The following is a 17,138-nucleotide window of genomic DNA, read 5'->3' as shown; positions in this document are numbered from 1 at the left end:
AAACTGGTCATAAGTCGAGGACTACTCAACTGGTGCAGCACCGTTTGCAGAATGGGACTTTTGGCGGGCTTAATAGGGCAGAGACAGCCTGGACAATTCCTATTGGCTTTTGAAAGCCAATAGAATTAGACTCTATTCAAGAGAGTCAAGTATTTTCAGAAAATAAAATCGTTGTTTAGAAAATTTCTATGGGGTTTCTCGATTCCAAGAATATTTCTGTAAAAATGCAATTACCAATTAATGAGGGAGGATTCTGGAGCCACATCAAGGTTATCGATTGTCAAGAATTAAATCCTAGAAGCCATCAATATACATGTAGAACACACAACATAGAATCCTAGTGCCAGAAGAGACCTGGAAGGTCTTCTAGTCCAGAAGTCCACAACCTTTTGGGCACCAGGGACCAGTAACGTGGAGAGAGGTTTTTCTGCAGACTGGAGGGGGCATGGTTTTGTGTGCTGCCTGCATCCTGCAGACGGGACTTTGCTTGTTTGTGTGGATCCGTTGCTGGCATGCCATGGCCCAGTACTGGTGCATGGACTGGGGGTTGGGGACCCCTGGACTAGTCCAGCCCTCTGACCAAGGCAGGAGACCTTGTACTATCCCGCTCCAATATTTTTGAAAGCCTCCTGTGATGGAGCACCCACAACTTCTTGGCTCCTTTTGGATTCTTGGTAAGAGAAGAACCGTTGTCTGTTACTTACATAATAATAATAATAATAATAATAATAATAATAATAATAATAATAATAATAATAATAATAATAATAATAATAAAGTTGGAAGGGACCTTGGAGGTCATCTAGTCCAACTCCCTGCTCAGGCAGGAAAGCCTACACCATTTCAGACAAATGGCTGTCCAGTCTCTTCTTAAAAACTTCCAGTGTATAGCCACAAGGCTGTTAGTAGGACAATACTGGAAGAAGGAATCTTTGCCTACATTGCAGGAATGGTTCCTTAAAGTGTCTTATCTGGCGGAAATGGCAAAGATTTCGGCTTTTTTAAAGGAACAAACGCAAGAGAAATTTCTTGCTGTTTGGGATAAATGGATAAAATTTATACAACTTAAACTGGATATAAAAAAATATTACATAGCTTTTTATAACTCTTATATATATATATTAGTGTTGTATTCTCTTTTTTCTATATAACTTTTTTAATTCTTTTTTAACTAAGCCTATATTCTGCTCTGGGAAGCTCAGGGGGGGAGGGGGGCGTTTTGGGGGGGGTTGGGGAAGGGGGGTTTTGTTTTGTCATGTTGTTTTTTGTTCTTGTATTGTTACTCTTTTGTTAAATTTATAAAAATTTTCAATAAAAAAAAAAAAAAACCTTCCAGTGTTGGAGCATTCACCGCTTCTGGAGGCAGGTTGTTCCACTGGTTAATTGTTCTGTCAGGAAGTTTCTCCTTAGTTCTAGGTTGCTTCTCTCCTTGCTTAGTTTCCACCCGTTGCTTCTTGTCCTGCCTTCAGGAGCCTTGGAAAATAGCTTGACTCCCTCTTCTTTGGGGCAGCCCCTGAGATACTGGAAGACTGCTATCATGTCCCCTCTCGTCCTTCTCTTCATTAAACTAGACATACCCAATTCCAGCAGCCTTAACAACTGCAGTGATTCACTTAAGAACTGTGGCAAGAAAGGTCATAAAATGGGACAAAACAAATGTTTCGCTTAACAACAGTGGGCTCAATTGTGGTCGTAAGTCGAGGATTACCTGTATTTTTTTTCGTGCCTTGTTTCTTATGTTTATCTTTTTTTCTTTTGTCACTATTTTAAATGCAATTTTTTAAAAAACCCATGAGATTTACTTAATAAGGGTGTTCATTTCTTAACGAGCCTGGTGAAAAAGTTTGCTAAAATCAGTTGTGACTCATTTAACAATCGCCTGTCTTAGCAACAGATATCTTAGTCTGAATTGCAGTCACGAGGACTACCTGCAGGAGGAAGTTTAACTATCAAGATTTCTAGTACTTGGTATTCCTCAAAGAAATCAGAGTTTTCTGAAGGTGGTTAAGTATTCTTTATCCTTGGGGGGGGGGGGGAGGCAAAGCTCCCTTTTGGTGCCCAGGCATTCAAAGGCGGGAGGAGAGCCCATTAATGTCACGCTCGGCCTCCCTGGATGGACGGAGGGCCATTCACGCCCAGGGAGTCCACCTGCCCACCTGGCTGGAGAGATGCCACGCAGCAAATCCAACGGCTCCCATCTGCTGCAAATCCCTGTTTGTTTGCATTCGTGCAACTGAGCCAAGGATGACGCAGGCAAAGACATTGTTTGCAAGCCCTTGAGCAAACAGCCCGCGTCTTCCTGGACAAGCACCAGGAAGACAGTGCAGACGGGACAGGGAAACTAGAAGGGGCCGCTGGGGGGGGGGTACCCCAGCAACACTGGCTGGGAATTCTGGGAGTTGAAGTCCACAAGAATTGCTAATACAATCCTTGGATAAACAGGGGCACAGAATCAAAATCACGTCAAGTATTAGTACCACTTTATTAAACCTTAGTAAGACCACACTTGGAATATTGCACGCGGTTTTGGTCACATTACAAAAAAGATGTTGAGACTTTGTACTTTAGAACATGGGATAATTTCTATCAATGGCTAGAAAAATGAGTTAGAGAGAATATGTAATTTTGAATATATATTAGCAAGAATAAGGCTATTGAGTGATTAACATATTATGATAATTAACTATTATTCTTGTTTGTTAAAGATATGAACCCAGACATTATGCTGTTTGCTAAATATCGAGAATGTTATTTGGAAAAACCCCAACCCCAACCCTAACCCTACTCCTAACCCTAGCCTAAATCCCAACCCCGACCCCACCTTATTCCCAACTCTATAAAAACTAATAAAATCTATACAAAAAAAAAAAGATGTTGAGACTTTGGAAAAAGTGCAGAGAAAAGTTCCTAAGATGATTAAAAGTCTGGAGACTAAAACATATGAAGAATGGTTGCGATTGTAATCGCAAGAGGAATTCTTTGCTGTATGGGAAAAATGGATAAATTTTATACAACATAAATTGGATATAAAAAAATATCATTTAGCTTTTTTATAACTTGTATATAATTTTTGATATTTTATAGATTGTTTTCTCTTTTTTCGTTTTTTTCTTTTTCCTATTTCTTTTCTTTTTTCTTTCTTTTTTCTTTTTTTTTCTTTTTAAGTATTTTTTCTTTTTAATGTTTATGTCATATATATTTTATTATTAACTATTTTATAAGTTGTTAAAATTTGTTTAGGTTTTTTAAAATTTTAATTAAGCCTATATTCAGCTCTGGGAAGCTCGGGGGGGGGGATGGAGGGGTGGTTTGGGAGGGGTTGGGTGAGGGTTGTTTTGTTTTTGTTTTTGTTTGTTATTGTTCTTTTTTTGTTATTTGTAAAAACTTTTAAAAATTCTCAATAAAAAAAAAAAAAGAATGGTTGCAGCAATTGGGTATGGCTAGTCTAGAGAAAAGAAGGACTAGCGGGGACATGATAGCAGTCTTCCAATATTTGAGGAGCTGCCACCAAGAGGAGGGGCTCAACCGGTTCTCCAAAGCGCCTGAAGGCAGGACAAGAAGCAACTGGATGGAAACCAATCAAGGAGAGAAACAATCTGGAATTAAGGAGAAACTTCCTGACAGCGAGGACAATTACCTGCTTCCCATCAGAAGCTGTGGGTGCTCCAACACTGGAAGTTTTTAAAAAGAGACTGGATAGCCATTTGTCTGAAATGGTATAGGGCAGGGGTAGGCACCTTGGCTCTTTTATGACTCGTGGACTTCAACTCCCAGAATTCCTGAGCCAGCTGGGAGTTGAAGTCCAAGAGTCATAAAAGAACCAAGGTTGCCTACCCCTGGTATAGGGTAATCCTGCTTGAGCAGGGAGTTGGACTAGAAGACCTCCAAGGTCCCTTCCAGCTCCATTCTGATTGAATGACTGATTAGTTCTGGCAGTTGAGGTCCACAGCTCTTGAAGTTGCCAAGTTTGGATACCCCTGCTCAAATATCTTGCTGCTCTCTGCCCCTCCTTCGGCGGCTGCTTGTCAAGAAGGTTCCTCACTCTTGGGGGGTAAAAGTCACCCACTCATTGAACTTTTTACAATTAAGTGGCTGGTCAATGAACCCATTGATTGCTACAGAGTGATTTTGCTGAAAAACAGTACATCTGGTTTTCAGCAAAACAACTACAAAATGCAGTCGTGTGGCTGCAGAAACTGAAAGTGGCTGTAAATGCACCTGACTGTGGTCAGGTGACGGAGGGGGGGGGGAACTATCAGAATTTGGAACATCTTAACTCCCTTTTTCCAGGTAAGCTGCAACAGTCACTAGGTAACCTAGTGTTTGCATCACACCTGAGATTCACCAGGTGGGCATTCCAGGCATGCTTCCCTCCCCCAAGAGCCCTTCAGGACTACTAATAGGTATGCAGCCTGCCTCAGCCTCGCCCACCTGAGCTGCTTGCAGGGGAAATTCCACTGAAGGGGGGGGGGCAGAAGAGCTGCTTTGCTCTCATGGAGAGGTCCAGCCATGGGGAGGGGGTGCGTCTGGGGGGGAACTCGGGATTCTCTCCTTCAGAACCAACTGACACACAGCAACACTCCAGCTGGCCAGGTTCCTAGACAAATGGTGCAAGCCAGAGCTAATTAGATCCAGATCTGAAGCTGACTAGATTAAAGATCAAGCGTGCTCAGCTGAAACTGATCTTACACTGATCGGGATCCAGGCTCCTTACAGGTAAGCTTGCTTCGACTCCTCTCTAGCCCCTGCGCCACAGTCTTCCCTTCCACCACCACCACCACCACCCCTGCAACTGTGCCAGCCACCATCCTGCTGCTGTCAAACAGGGACGATTATCGGTAGTCCTTGACTTACGACCACAATGGAGCCCAAAATTTCTGTGGCTAAGTGGGACAGTTGTTAAGTGAATATTGCCCCTTTCTTGCCTCAGTTGCTAAGTGAAACCACTGCAGTTGTTAACTTAATAACATGGTTGTTAAGTGAATCCGGCTTTCCCCATTGACTCTGCTTGCCAGAAGGTCGCAAAAGGGGATCATGTGACCCGGGGACACTATGACCATCTTAAATATGAACCAGTTGCCAAGCGTCTGGATTTTGATCACATGACCGAGGGGATGCTGCAATGGTCATCGGTGTGAAAACTGGTCATAAGACTCTTTTTCCAGTGCCGTTGTAACTTTGAACGGTCATTAAATGAACCGTTGTAAGTCGAGAACTCCCTATAGCCCCCAGATCCAAAAGAGCAGCTCATCTTGGAACCGGCACAGAAATGCCCAGGGCAGGGGTAGACAACCTTGGCTCTTTTATGACTCGTGGACTTCAACTCCCAGAATTCCTGAGCCACCCATGCTGAGGGGAAAGGGAGAGGTTTCCAAGCTGAGCCATGCTGGCTCAGGAATCTGGGAGTTGAAGTCCACGAGTCATAAAAGAGCCGAGGTTGCCTACCCTTGGCCCAGGGTGTCTCTCAGCTGTTTCTCACATGTCGGCATCCATGGGGACCAATATCTCTGAAGGAAAAGCGCCCAGTCCCGGTCTCCCCTGGCTGCTGTTGCACAAGGCTCCAGCCCAGATGAGGAACCAAGTCCACAGTGGGAGAGGGGCCTCGGGCCCAGGGCCTGCCCAGAACCAAGCTCAGGGATGGACCAGGCTGGCTCCGAAGCTTCTTTCTGCTATAACTAGAGGCAGTAAAGCTCCAAGCATTGAAGGACCTTCAACTTGAAAACCCCCAAAGCCGACTTCGGACGAGGGCTGTTAGTGAAGCCCCCATCTCTTCCTTTTCAGCAACTGCAGGTGGTCCTCAACGTACAACCACAATTGAGCCCAACATTCATGTTGTTAAGTAAGAAATTTGTTGAGCGAGTTTGCCCCATTTTATGACTTTTCTTGCCAAATTAGTTAATTAGTTAAATCACTGCAGTTCTTAAATTAGCAACACAGTCATTAAGTGAATCTGGCTTCCCAACAGGTCCCAAAAGGGGATCACAGCCTCGAACACTGCAACTGTCATAAATACGAGTTAGTTGGCCAGTGTCTGAATTTTGATTACGTGACCAGGGGGACGCAGCAACTAACTACGAAAACCATTCATAAGAGTCTTTTTTTCAGTCTATATATATTGGTGTTAAAGTATTTTATAATTTGTTTAATGACTATAATCAAATTTGTTTATGGTTTATTGGTGTTTAAATTTTTTCTTTTAAGTTTTAATTAAGCCTGTATTCAGCTCTGGGAAGATGGGGGGAGGGTATTGGGGTGGGTTGGGAGGGTTTGGGGAAGGGAATTTTATTGTAAAATTTTAAAAAATTTTAATTAAAAAAAAAGAGTCTTTTTTCCAGTGTCGTTGTAACTTTGAATGGTCACTAGACAAACTGTTGTATGTCAAGGACAGGGGTAGGCAACCTTGGCTCTTTTATGACTCGTGGACTTCAACTCCCAGAATCCCTGAGCCAGCATGGCTCAGCTTGGAAACCTCTCCCTTTCCCCTCAGCATGGCTGGCTCAGGAATTCTGGGAGTTGAAGTCCACGAGTCATAAAAGAGCCAAGGCTGCATACCCCTAGTCAAGGACTACCTGTAATAGCCTTAGATTCTCTTCCAGCTCTTGCTTATCCTGGCTTGTTCTTGTGTTTAATTCAGATTAAGCACAGAGGCTTTAGGAAAGGGGAGAGCATCTCCTGGACCAGCTGCCACGAAGGGTCCAGCTTACACCCCATCCTATCTGCACAATTCCATCACAGCCGTTCAGACCCTTCCTCTTCTGGGAAAAGACCCCTTTCTCTGTCACTTCACATCCTGGCAGGAGTGACCTACAGCAAGCAACTCTAAGGCAGCTGGCTAGGTTGGGGCCCAGTAGGGCCCCCCTGGAAAACCTCTGCTGCTCAGCCCTCCTGTGACCGTCCTGGGCCCCCACAGGCAGGGACCCCAGTTCCCCTGAGGCCTGCTGCTTCCTCTCTGGATTGCCCTTCAAGGGGGCAACTTGCAGGCCCCACCACAGACCACTTCAGTACCGACCCACATTTGGCTGCTGCTACAATGGACCCTGGACTAACTTGCAGCGGTATTGAGGCAGACCTGCCCCTCCATGCAGTTTGAAGTTTAAGAACTATCAACTCAGGCCTTATAAAATGTTTGGGTGTTCCTGTTTTTCTTTCCATGGTAACGCTGCTTTTATGGGTATTTTTTTACAATATCTTTATAAGCCAGGCAGAGCTCTTAAGGAAGTGGGGCCATATAATTTTCTTAAGGACTACAGTAAATGACTCCCTTACATACAGTAGCAGCCCCTCTAATATTGGAAGACTCTATCATATCCCACCTAATTCTTTTTTTTTTCCAGACTGGCAATACCCAGTTCCTGCAACCATTCTTTGTTTTAGTCACCAGGCCCTTTAATCATCTTAATTGCTCTTTGCACTTTTTCCAAAGCAGAATGAAAAGAGTAATTTCAGAAATGAACAGGGATTCAGAATGGGGATTCGATATAAAATGCTGTTAGTGGAGCAAGATTTGAAATTCTTAGCACGGCGTGTTCTGATGCTGAAGGAAAAAGCTTTTTCCTGATAATTACATGTTGCTGCAGTCTGTGATTTTTAAAATAAAAGAGAGTCTGGTATTCCTCATATTATTCCACAACTATCACAATTATGGGAAGATGGACAAACACACCTGAATTTGCAGAAATGAAACTCTCTGAGATGTAGATAGGTAATTTCTAAATATATAAAAGAAATAAACTACTGGTCAGGAGGGGGAGACTAATCTTTGCTGCTCTTCTCTGCATTCTTTCTAGAGTCTCAAAAAAAAAAAAAAATGAGTGAAACCAGGCTTAATAGCAGTAACTGTGAGAGGGATCTTGGAGTCTTAGTGGACAATCAATTAAATATGAACCAACAGCCAAAAAAGCCAATGCAATCCTAAGTTGCATTAACAGAGGGATTCAATCAAGATCACATGAGGTACTAACACTACTCTGTAAAGCCTTAGTAAGACTAAACCTAGAATGCTGCAAACAATTTTGGTCTCCACACTATAAAAAAGATGTTGAGATTCTAGAAAAAGTGCAGAGAAGAGCAACAAAGATGATTAGGGGACTGGAGGCTAAAACATATGAAGAACGGTTGCAAAAACTGGGCATGGCTAGTCTAGTGAAAAGAAGGACTTAGGAGTGACATGATAGCAGTGTTCCAATATTTGAGGGGCTGTCACAGAGAGGAGGGGGGGGGTCAACCTATTTACAAAGCACCTGAAGGCCAGACAAGGAATAATGGGTGGAAGCTGATCAAGGAGAGATTCAACCTAGAGATAAGGAGAAATTTTCTGACAGTGAGAACAATCAACCAACGGAACAGTTTGCCTTCAGAAGTTGTGGGAGCTTCATCATGGGAAGCTTTCAAGAAAAGACTGGACTGCCATCTGTCAGAAATGGTGTAGGGATTCCTGCTTGGGCAGGGGGTTGGACTATATGACCTACAAGTTCCCTTCCAACCCTGTTGTTCTATTCTGTTCTGTTCTATTCTATTCTGTTCTGTTCTGTTCTATGAACAAAGATGGTTAGAAGGCTGGAGGCTAAAACATGCAAAGAACAGCTGCAGGAATTGGGTTTGTCTCTAGTAGTTTAATGAAAAGAAGGACTGGGGTGACATGATAGCAATGTTCCAGTATTTGAGGGGCTGTCACAAAGAAGAGGGGGGTCAACCTATTCTCCAAAGCACCAAAAGGCAAGAAGAGAAACAATGGATGGAAACTAACCAAAGCAAGAAGCAACTTAGAATTTTCCTGTCAGTGAGAACAATTAACCAATGAAATGACCTGCCTCCAGAAGTTGTGGGTCTTCCATCCCTGGAGGTTTTTAAGAAGAGATTGGCTATCCATTTGCCTAAAATGGTATAGACTCTCCTGCTTGAGCAGGGGATTGGACTAGAACAGTGTTTCTCAACCTTGACAATTTTAAGGCATGTGGACTTCAAGTCCCAGAATTCCACAGCCAGCAATGCTGGCTGTGGAAATCTGAGAGTTGAAGTCCACATGCCTTAAAATTGTCAAGGTTGAGAAACACTGGACTAGAAGATTGCTGGCTGGGAGTTGAAGTCCACGTGCCTTAAAATTGTCAAGGTTGAAAAACAATGGAACTTTAGAAGGCTTGGGAGGGCTCTCCATCATTCTTGTCCAACCTCCTGCTTAGTGTGGGGATCCACGGTTGCTGCCTCCACTTAAAACTTCTCCAAGGATGACAGGCCACCCCCTTCTCAGGTAGCCTGTTCCACAGCTGAACAGCTGTTTCCATGGGGAAAAAAAGGGGGGGGAGAAGTCGGACAGAACCCTTGTTTTTTTTTCTTTGAACTTCCTCAGAAGAAGCTTCTTGGATGAGAAGCAGAACATTTTCAAAGAACAAACCAAATAAGTCCAGTTGCCTTTTAGAAAAAGCACCTTTGGGCGAACAGTGACCCTGGATGGTTGAGTCTCCATAGATAAAGTCTAAGAAAACCCGCTTTCTCCTACTCTGAGCTTCTCCCTTCTTCAGAAGGATCCTGCCCTGCCTTCTCCCCCTGGGGGTAGGAGAGCCACCCTCTCTACAAGGGATTCCTTGTTCTCCTGAGCGGGAGGGTGTCGATTTCAGGAGTGGCCTCCTGCAAAGGACAAGGATTGGTTTTTTTTTGGGGGGGGGGGTGGCGCTTCCACAGGGGCCAACTTCCTTCTATCTGAAAATTTTACTTTTACATTTAAAAAATCTCTGCCTGTCGGAATGGTACAAGGTCAGAAACCCCCCCCCCGCTTCAAAGAGGATTACCGAGAACACTTTATTAACATTTCAAAAGACACTGCCGCTCATTTCAGAGATATGATGTAATAAAGAGATCTGCTTAACTCAGCCAGTGGGAGGGAATCCTGTCTGTCAGATAGGGGCCTGGGCCATCTCCAAAGGGTCGCAGTGGGAGAGGCCTTCCCATCCCGAGGCGCTAGGGAGGGGCAGACCTTCCTACCGGCCAGTCTCCCTATCAGAAAAATCTGTCCCCCCCCCCAAGTGACCCTCTTGGATTAGAACCTCCAGTGCCAGCTTCTCCAATGAAACTTTCAAGCTGGAAAAGGTGGCAATGGGGAGAGGGGGGAGAGTTTGGGGCTGGTTCCCCAGAATCAGGCTTTTAAAAAGGTAAAAGAAATGAAACCGCCAGCCACCAGGTGTTCCGCCCTTCTTCCCCGTGACCCAAAGACAGGTCCTGGGCACGGGGCTCTCTTGGAAGACTGCTAAGCCCAAAGGCAGCCCACCAAGCTCCTAGCTGGGTCAGCGTCCCCTTGGTGCTGATCCTGAGACCCATGTCCAAGCGCCAGGAGAGCCCCAGCCTGCCGCCTCTGCAACCCGCCGTGCAGGAGAGAAGACGAGGCCAGCTGGTCCCCTCGACCCCACTGCTTAGCAAGGCCCTGTAAGTCCTTCCAGGACGGAAGGAAGTGGCCCAGGGAGCTGGGCTGGCAGCTATTTCCTTAACCAGTGTTTCCCAAACTTGACAATTTTAAGGCATGTGGAATTCTGGGAGTTGAAGTCCTCATGCCTTAAAATTGTCAAGTTTGGGAAACACTGTCCTAAACCACGTCCCTCTCCTCAAAAGACAAACCACCCTCTCTGCACCACATGAGGAGAAAAAAAAGAGAGGGAAGGACCTCACTGCTTGACCTCTACCTTAAGCACTGAGGCAGGGATAAATGAAAAATGAACACCTAAAGGCTTCCTTTCCACAGGACTCCCAAACTCCTCCCTGGGGGTCATATTAATGTTTCAAAGTTCTCCCAACGGCTGAGCTGAATTCAAAGATTCTTGGGGGGGGGGTCATTTCCAAGAGAAACCTGATAGGAGCCTGGCAGCGGGAACCCCGAAGCCCCCCACAGGCAATCAGGCCAAAGACCTCTTAGACCAAGGAGTTTTTTTTGCTAGAAAACCAAATCCCCAGAATGAGAAACGTCTCTGCTGCTTCAGAATTTCCCTTCCAGCCTTCGAAAGAAGGGCTTCAAATTCACCAGGCTTCCTTGGTCCCACGCAATGGGTTCAACTCCAGATTGTGTGACGGTTAAGGCTCCGGACCGCTTTCTGACTGACCCTCACACAAATTCCTGGCCAGAGCAACCAAGGGAAGACCCAGATGGAGAAGGAGCGGGAGCTGCTGTCAGCTCAGGCAGGCAGCAGGCATTTTCAACTGCTGCCAGTTTTAATGCAAGCAAATAATCACCAGGATATTTGACTACTGTCTAATGCAAGGGAGATTATGTTGGCTCTCACCAGCCAAAACAGCCAGTTCTTCGAGCAACCTTTTGCAGGGCAGAACCGGGACCCCCTCCCTTCTCCCTCATCCAGGATCAGCTTCTCAGTAGGGGCTTTCCCAACACTTACGATCCCCCCCACCCCACCCCCAAGGCAGCCCACCAAACTCTGGCCCAGCTGACCTGAGGCTGCCTCCCAGCAGCCGGGCATCTCCTAAGCTGCCTTTCCCTTGGTCGGGCGCTCTACGGGGCCGGTTGGAGAAGCGGAAATCGCCCATCTCAGGTGGCGATTTTGGTCTTGAGTGGGCCTTGACCCCCCTGCCCCATAACTTCCAGGGGGAGGCAATTGTTGCTCCTCTGCCCTAAGGGTTGGGGGTCCGGATAGGACGAGGAAGATTTCCCCCTCCCGCCACAAACACTCCAGGCAGGTGCCTGCCGGTTAATCCCCGGGCTCGGTTGCTGCGAATATTCCCCCCTCAGCCCCTGCAAAGGCGACGAGCACCCACCCCCCACCCCAGCTTTTCATCAGCCCCACCGAGAGCGGCTCCCATCACGCCTTCCCTACGGGAAGACAGCCCTGCGCTTCCCGGCACTTTTTCTCCTTTTAGCCACCGATAGCAGCGCTCCCTCCCTCCATCCTTCTCTCCATCTTTCCTTCCTGGATCCGTAGCCTCCCCAACTTCGCGCCATTAGGTTTAGCCATCCGCGTGTCTGCTCCAGGGGCGAACCCGGATCCCTCTACCGGCGGGAGGGTGGTCCAGGGCGGGGCCGCAGCCCCCGCCCCGACAGACGCGAAGGAAAAGCAGCCAGCGCCGCCCCCCCCCCGGTACCGCTTCACCGGCGGCGGGAGGGAAATCCCGGGGAGGCTGCCCGAGGAAAGGGGCGCCCGCGGCGGAGCTTCTCGGGCGCACCCGCAGCGCCCCCCGCCCCACCCCCGCGAGACTCACGGAACTAAGGGCCCCGTGGGACCCCACATCACGCCCGGAGGCCCCTCGCCGGCCGGCCAACTCACCTCGGACGCAGAGCAGGGACATGGTGCCGCCCGGCGGGGCGAGGAGGACCGCTGCTTCCTCCCGGCCGCGTCCGCGTTTCTCACGCCCGCCGGCCAGGCCGGGGCCGACCCCTCGGGCGCCGCGCGGGAGACCCCGTCGCTACCGGCGACGCCGCGGACACAGCGCGGGGGGGGGGGAGAGAGAGACACGGCGGCCGTCTGGGCGGGGCGTGGCCGCGGCCAATTGGCGCCCGGCAGAGAGGCCGCCGTCTCCGGACACGCCCCCAGAGGCGGGGCGGGGCTTGCCGGCCGGGGGCTCCTGGGCGGGCGGCTCTCTGTGTGTGCCCAGAGGGACTCTTTCGTGCCCGTTGGGGCTCCGGCGCCGGAGGATCCCCGCCCACAGCCGCGTGTTTCGGTTCTGGGGACCCTCCCTAGGGACCCTCTGGCGGGCCGGCTGGGTTCGTCCGCTCCGCGGCCGCCTGACGCCGCCCGCGGGGGAAGCAGCCGCTGTGGCCGCCTCTTCCCGGCCGTTGGCTGCGCCGCCCCGGTTGGGAGGAAGGCCAACGGGAAAAGCGGCTGGAATGCAATCCCTGCCTAAGAAGGGATCCCCTCCGGCAGGAGGACGGGCGGCGAGGACGGCCCAGGTAGCCAAGCAGGGGTGGGGCAGTGGAGGAAGAGGGGAGGAGCCCCGAGCGGCCCTCCCGCCACGCCCCCTGGCACCGCCCGCGCGTTGCCGGGAGGGGTTATGTGGGCCCAGGGCGGGGGGGCGGATCAGCCGGCCTTTCAAGGCTGGAGCCCCGCAACTGGCCCGCTGCCTGGAGGAAAGGAGCGAGGCCTTCGGGGGCGCCCGGTTCGCTGCCTTCACGTGGTTGCCCACAATCTCTGGAACCTCCTGTCTGGGAATTCTCGAGGGAGGGGCCTCCTGGGCTGCCCTGCCCTGATGTCTGGTTCCACTGGCACAGACTGCCAGCAAGATGACCCATGTGGTACGGCCATTGTTTAGAGCAGTGGTTCTCAACCTTTTTAATGCCGTGACCCCCCCAACAGGTTGTAAGTTGAGGACTACTCAACCGGTTGTAAGTCGAGGACTACTCAACTGGTGCAGCACCGTTTGCAGAATGGGACTTTTGGCGGGCTCAGCAGGGCAGAGACAGCCTGGACAATTCCTATTGGCTTTTGAAAGCCAATAGAATTAGACTCTATTCAAGAGACTCTATTCTATTGGCTTTCAAAAGCCAATAGAAAAAAAGGGAGTAGCACAGCTAAGGGGAAAAAAATGGCGGACTGCGTTGTTTGGCGACCCCTGTGAAATGGTCTTTCGACTCCAAATGGGGTCCCGCCCGACAGGTTGAGAACCACTGGTTTAGAGCCAGGAGGAGCTGAGCTCAGTCAGTACTGCAAGGGGGGTGCAAAACTGGCAATGGTTCCCCTCTGGAACCCCCAAGTGCCTGACTCTTTTCATTTTAGGGCAGGGTTCTCCAAACCTGGCAACTTTAGGACTTGTGGACTTCATGCTGGCTGAGGAATTCTAGGAGTTGTCCACAAGTCCTAAAGTTGACAGATTTGGAGACCCCTATTCTTGGGCTGTTTGTGTGTGTGTGGGGGGGGAGGGTGATAATAATTTCTGCAACTCCAGAGTATTTATTTGAGAACCTTTATGTAAAACCTAGCTCAGGTGGCCACAAAATCCTAAAATCAAACTACTCACGGGTTTCCTCTTATCCTCACCTGCTATTTGTCTTATGGTGGACTGTGAACGTCTTTGTGCTGAAGAACGGCCCCTCCCTCGGCTAAGGATTAAGGCAGCTTCCTTGGTGGGTCACAGCAAACAGACTCAGGTGCTGAAGCGTTGACAAGACAGCCAGCATCTGTAGGCTTTGAAGCTGTAGCCCCAATCCTACTCTCTGACCTGGCCCCTAAGAGCCTCTCAAAGAGAAGAAGATTCCAGGGAGCTGTGATCACAAATGGGATCCATTAGAGAAGATCCCTCCTAAAACTGCTCTTCACCTAGCAGTCTTTTGGGGAGAGTGGTTCCCCACCTTTTGCTGAGCCATAAACTCAGTTACAAACAGGAGGGCCACACTAAGCAGAGCCCCAAAAGACAGAGAGCAGAGGCTCGGTGCTCTTTAAGACAATCCATCCACTTCCCCTTAAATGGCACTAAAGATTTCATGGGTGTTTGGGTTGGGCAAAAAAATAAGTAAGTCCACTTTCAAGTGGTCAACTTTATCTAGACATCGCAGGCGTTTCTCAAATTTTGTGGTGCGGCAAATGCCAACTTGTAGCCCACTCAGTGCCTGGGCATCAGAAGGCAATGGTTTTGGGTACAGCGGGTTGTGAATGAAGTTATTGCAGTTCGTAAATTGGGTTTATAACCAGTAGTTTTTTTGCAAAGTCACATGAAGCATGGCACTAAGTGTCACCACGTCAGGGTAATGCTGGGCTTCCAAAGGGCTTGGAAGCATCTGAGCCAAAGGACTGCCTGACTCAACCAGGCTGAGGCACCTGCCAAAGCAGTGGGATGCTTCCTCCCTGCCCCGACTTTTCCTCTGCCTGTTTTCATCCTGAAGCATCTTCTTGGGGCTTGGAAGGGGAGCCAAGGCCCCCGGCTGTCTTTCCTGTGCCTGAATGAACAGGAAGTGCGATTTCAGGTCTCCTGCAGGAGCTGGAAGGTTGTTTGGGCTGGTCAAGTGACTGCCAGCCCCAAGAGGCTCCCAAAGAAACTAGGCAAGAGGAAGGGGAGGGGGCGCTGTCAGTTGTCACTTTGCCTTAGAGGTCAGCCTGTGAAAGGAGCTCTCCCCAAAGGTTCTTCTCTCACCCTCCGGCAAGCAAAGACACTTTGGCCCAGGAAGGAAGGCTATCCCTGGCAGAAGAGCCACTGTGTGTGTATGTATTTGTGTATGTGTGTGTGTGTGTGTTGGTGTGCGCGCCTTGCAGCAACAACATGGCTGGTTGTAGTCTGGGTTGGCCTTCCTGGTTGGAGAAGCTCTCCCGCCTTCAGCAAGGAGTCTGAAACTTTAAGCTCTGGGAAGCAAGGGGAGCCTGCCCATCACTTCGTTCTAACCCTTTTCCATCCATTTTTCCTTCCAGATCGTCTGGATTGTCCTCCTCTGGAAATGTTCCAGCTTCTCAATGTCCTTCCTAAAATGTGTGGCCCAAAACTGATTAAACGTTCTACACTTGAGTCAGTTGGTTTGGTTTGGCTTGGGCATGCTGTGCAAACTCTGCTGCGGGGATGTTGCTAAGCTGGAACTTACGGTTACAGTTTTCTGTTAACTCAGGCACTTGTGATTTATTCAGGAAATCACAAACCAGCTGAGTCACAGTTCTACTTGTTATTTATTGTATTACTCTGTTTGGAAGCTTTGTTTGAAGAAACTCTGGTGATTGGCCACAAGAGAGCAGCAGCTCCCTTCCTGAATTTTTAATGTTGATCATAGAATTCTTCCTGGTGAAGCCCAACGGTTCCACTTTGGGAAGTGCTCAGAAATTATAATTTCTTATTATGTCAGGGAGATGGATCAAATTCAGGGGTGGTTCCTTTCTTTGTCCAGCCTTATAAAACAAAGACCAACAGATTGCAGCAGAGGCCTGACGCAACTAGTCCCTTTATGGGGCTTTTATGAAAAGAGAGCAAGGACTCTTCACATGGTCTGCCAAGGTTGTAGCAGTATAGGGAAAGGAGTGGCAGAGCCTGGGGCGGAATAAAAAGAGGGATCAGTCTAGAACAGGGGCCACCAACCTGTGGTCTGGGCCCACTACCAGGCTGTGGGCTCTTGGCCACTGGCCTCGTGAGTGGCTGCTGAGTGCATGCATGGCTGCATACTTGCATACCCCCACTCACGCTAGTGTCATGGCATCACATGGCCACTAGCATCATGAGCATCACATGGGCACTAGCGTTGCCATGAGCGCACCCTCACTCGTGCTAGCATCGTGGCATCGTGCCGGTGCTTTGTTGCTGCAAGCGCAACATCCCCACTCACGCTAGCATTGCGGCACTGCGTGGGTGCTAGCATTGCCTGAGCATCACACGGGCACTTGTGGCCCCTGTTTGTGTCACATGCGCAATCACAGCCCTATGTGTGCCTGGCCCCATTCGCGTGTCTGCGTGTTTTTACACCTGTAAAAACACCTCCACCCCAGAAGATTCCTGTACATAGCCATAATTAGCAATAAATCAGTTTAACTGGACCTTCATGTGTGGACCTGGTCTTTCGTGCCTGGCAGGCCAGGAAACTGCTCACTAAAAGGTAACTTATATTTTGTCTTGTTTATTGTGCTTTTATGTCCATTGAACATTTCTCCCCATCTGAGAAAGGCATCCTTTGCAAGCTGGACTGGGGAAAACAGGCTTCTGTGCAGGGATGTCAGCAGGCACAGTCCACAACAATACAACCGAAGCTCTGCCTGTGTTTTATGGGCAAGGCATACCAGAAAACTGGTGTAGCTTTGATGGCAGTGTAGAGGCCGCCGTCTTAACTTTTTACAAAGGATGTGCCTTGGCTTGGATCCCGTGCCTGAACTGAGTCTGCTCTTCTTCCTGCCCTGAAGGTGCTTGCTGGGGGGGGGGGAATTCTTTCCCAACATATGCAGCTGGAAAAGCTTCAGCTCCAAAAGCTCTGGACAGGGCCAAGTTCACTCTGATTTAAAGGGGCTGCTTGGGACCCACACAGCTGTTGGAGAGCCCAGGAGGGAAAAGATAACTGGGAAAAGCAGGGGGGGGGGCATTCATTTGTTGGGTATGTGTGTTTGTTTGTGCTGCCTCTTGGCTACTGAGGTCATTGCCCCATCTTGCCTGGGGTGTATCCAAACCCTCTGCCAGCCACAGGGACTGGATGAAAGCAAATTCATGAAGGTGGGTTGCCTCTTTTGTTTCCAGCTTGCTATTCAGCTCTGGTT

The 17,138-nt window shown here is 48.8% G+C and overlaps 1 protein-coding gene across 4 annotated transcripts in view; it reads right to left on the bottom strand.

Moving 5' to 3' along the window:
- UNC13B (unc-13 homolog B) overlaps positions 1-12,850 on the bottom strand; it is a 153,222-nt gene extending 140,372 nt beyond the window's left edge. For 3 of the 4 annotated variants that reach the window (XM_039369071.1, XM_039369072.1, XM_039369073.1), the window contains exon 1: positions 12,258-12,434. In XM_039369071.1, coding sequence (XP_039225005.1) covers positions 12,258-12,279 — 22 coding nt within the window. In that variant the 5' untranslated portion in view covers positions 12,280-12,434. Of the gene's footprint in view, positions 1-12,257 lie in introns of all 4 variants that reach the window. The other variant, XM_039369067.1, reaches the window with a different exon arrangement.
- Positions 12,851-17,138: the final 4,288 nt, after the last annotated feature.

Source organism: Crotalus tigris, unplaced genomic scaffold (assembly GCF_016545835.1).
Source record: "Crotalus tigris isolate CLP2741 ecotype Arizona unplaced genomic scaffold, ASM1654583v1 scf7180000020963.25688851:1431469, whole genome shotgun sequence".
Taxonomy (NCBI): Eukaryota; Metazoa; Chordata; class Lepidosauria; order Squamata; family Viperidae; genus Crotalus; species Crotalus tigris.
Note: the sequence above shows the minus strand (reverse complement) of the source record. Positions and strands in the feature narration are given on the sequence as shown.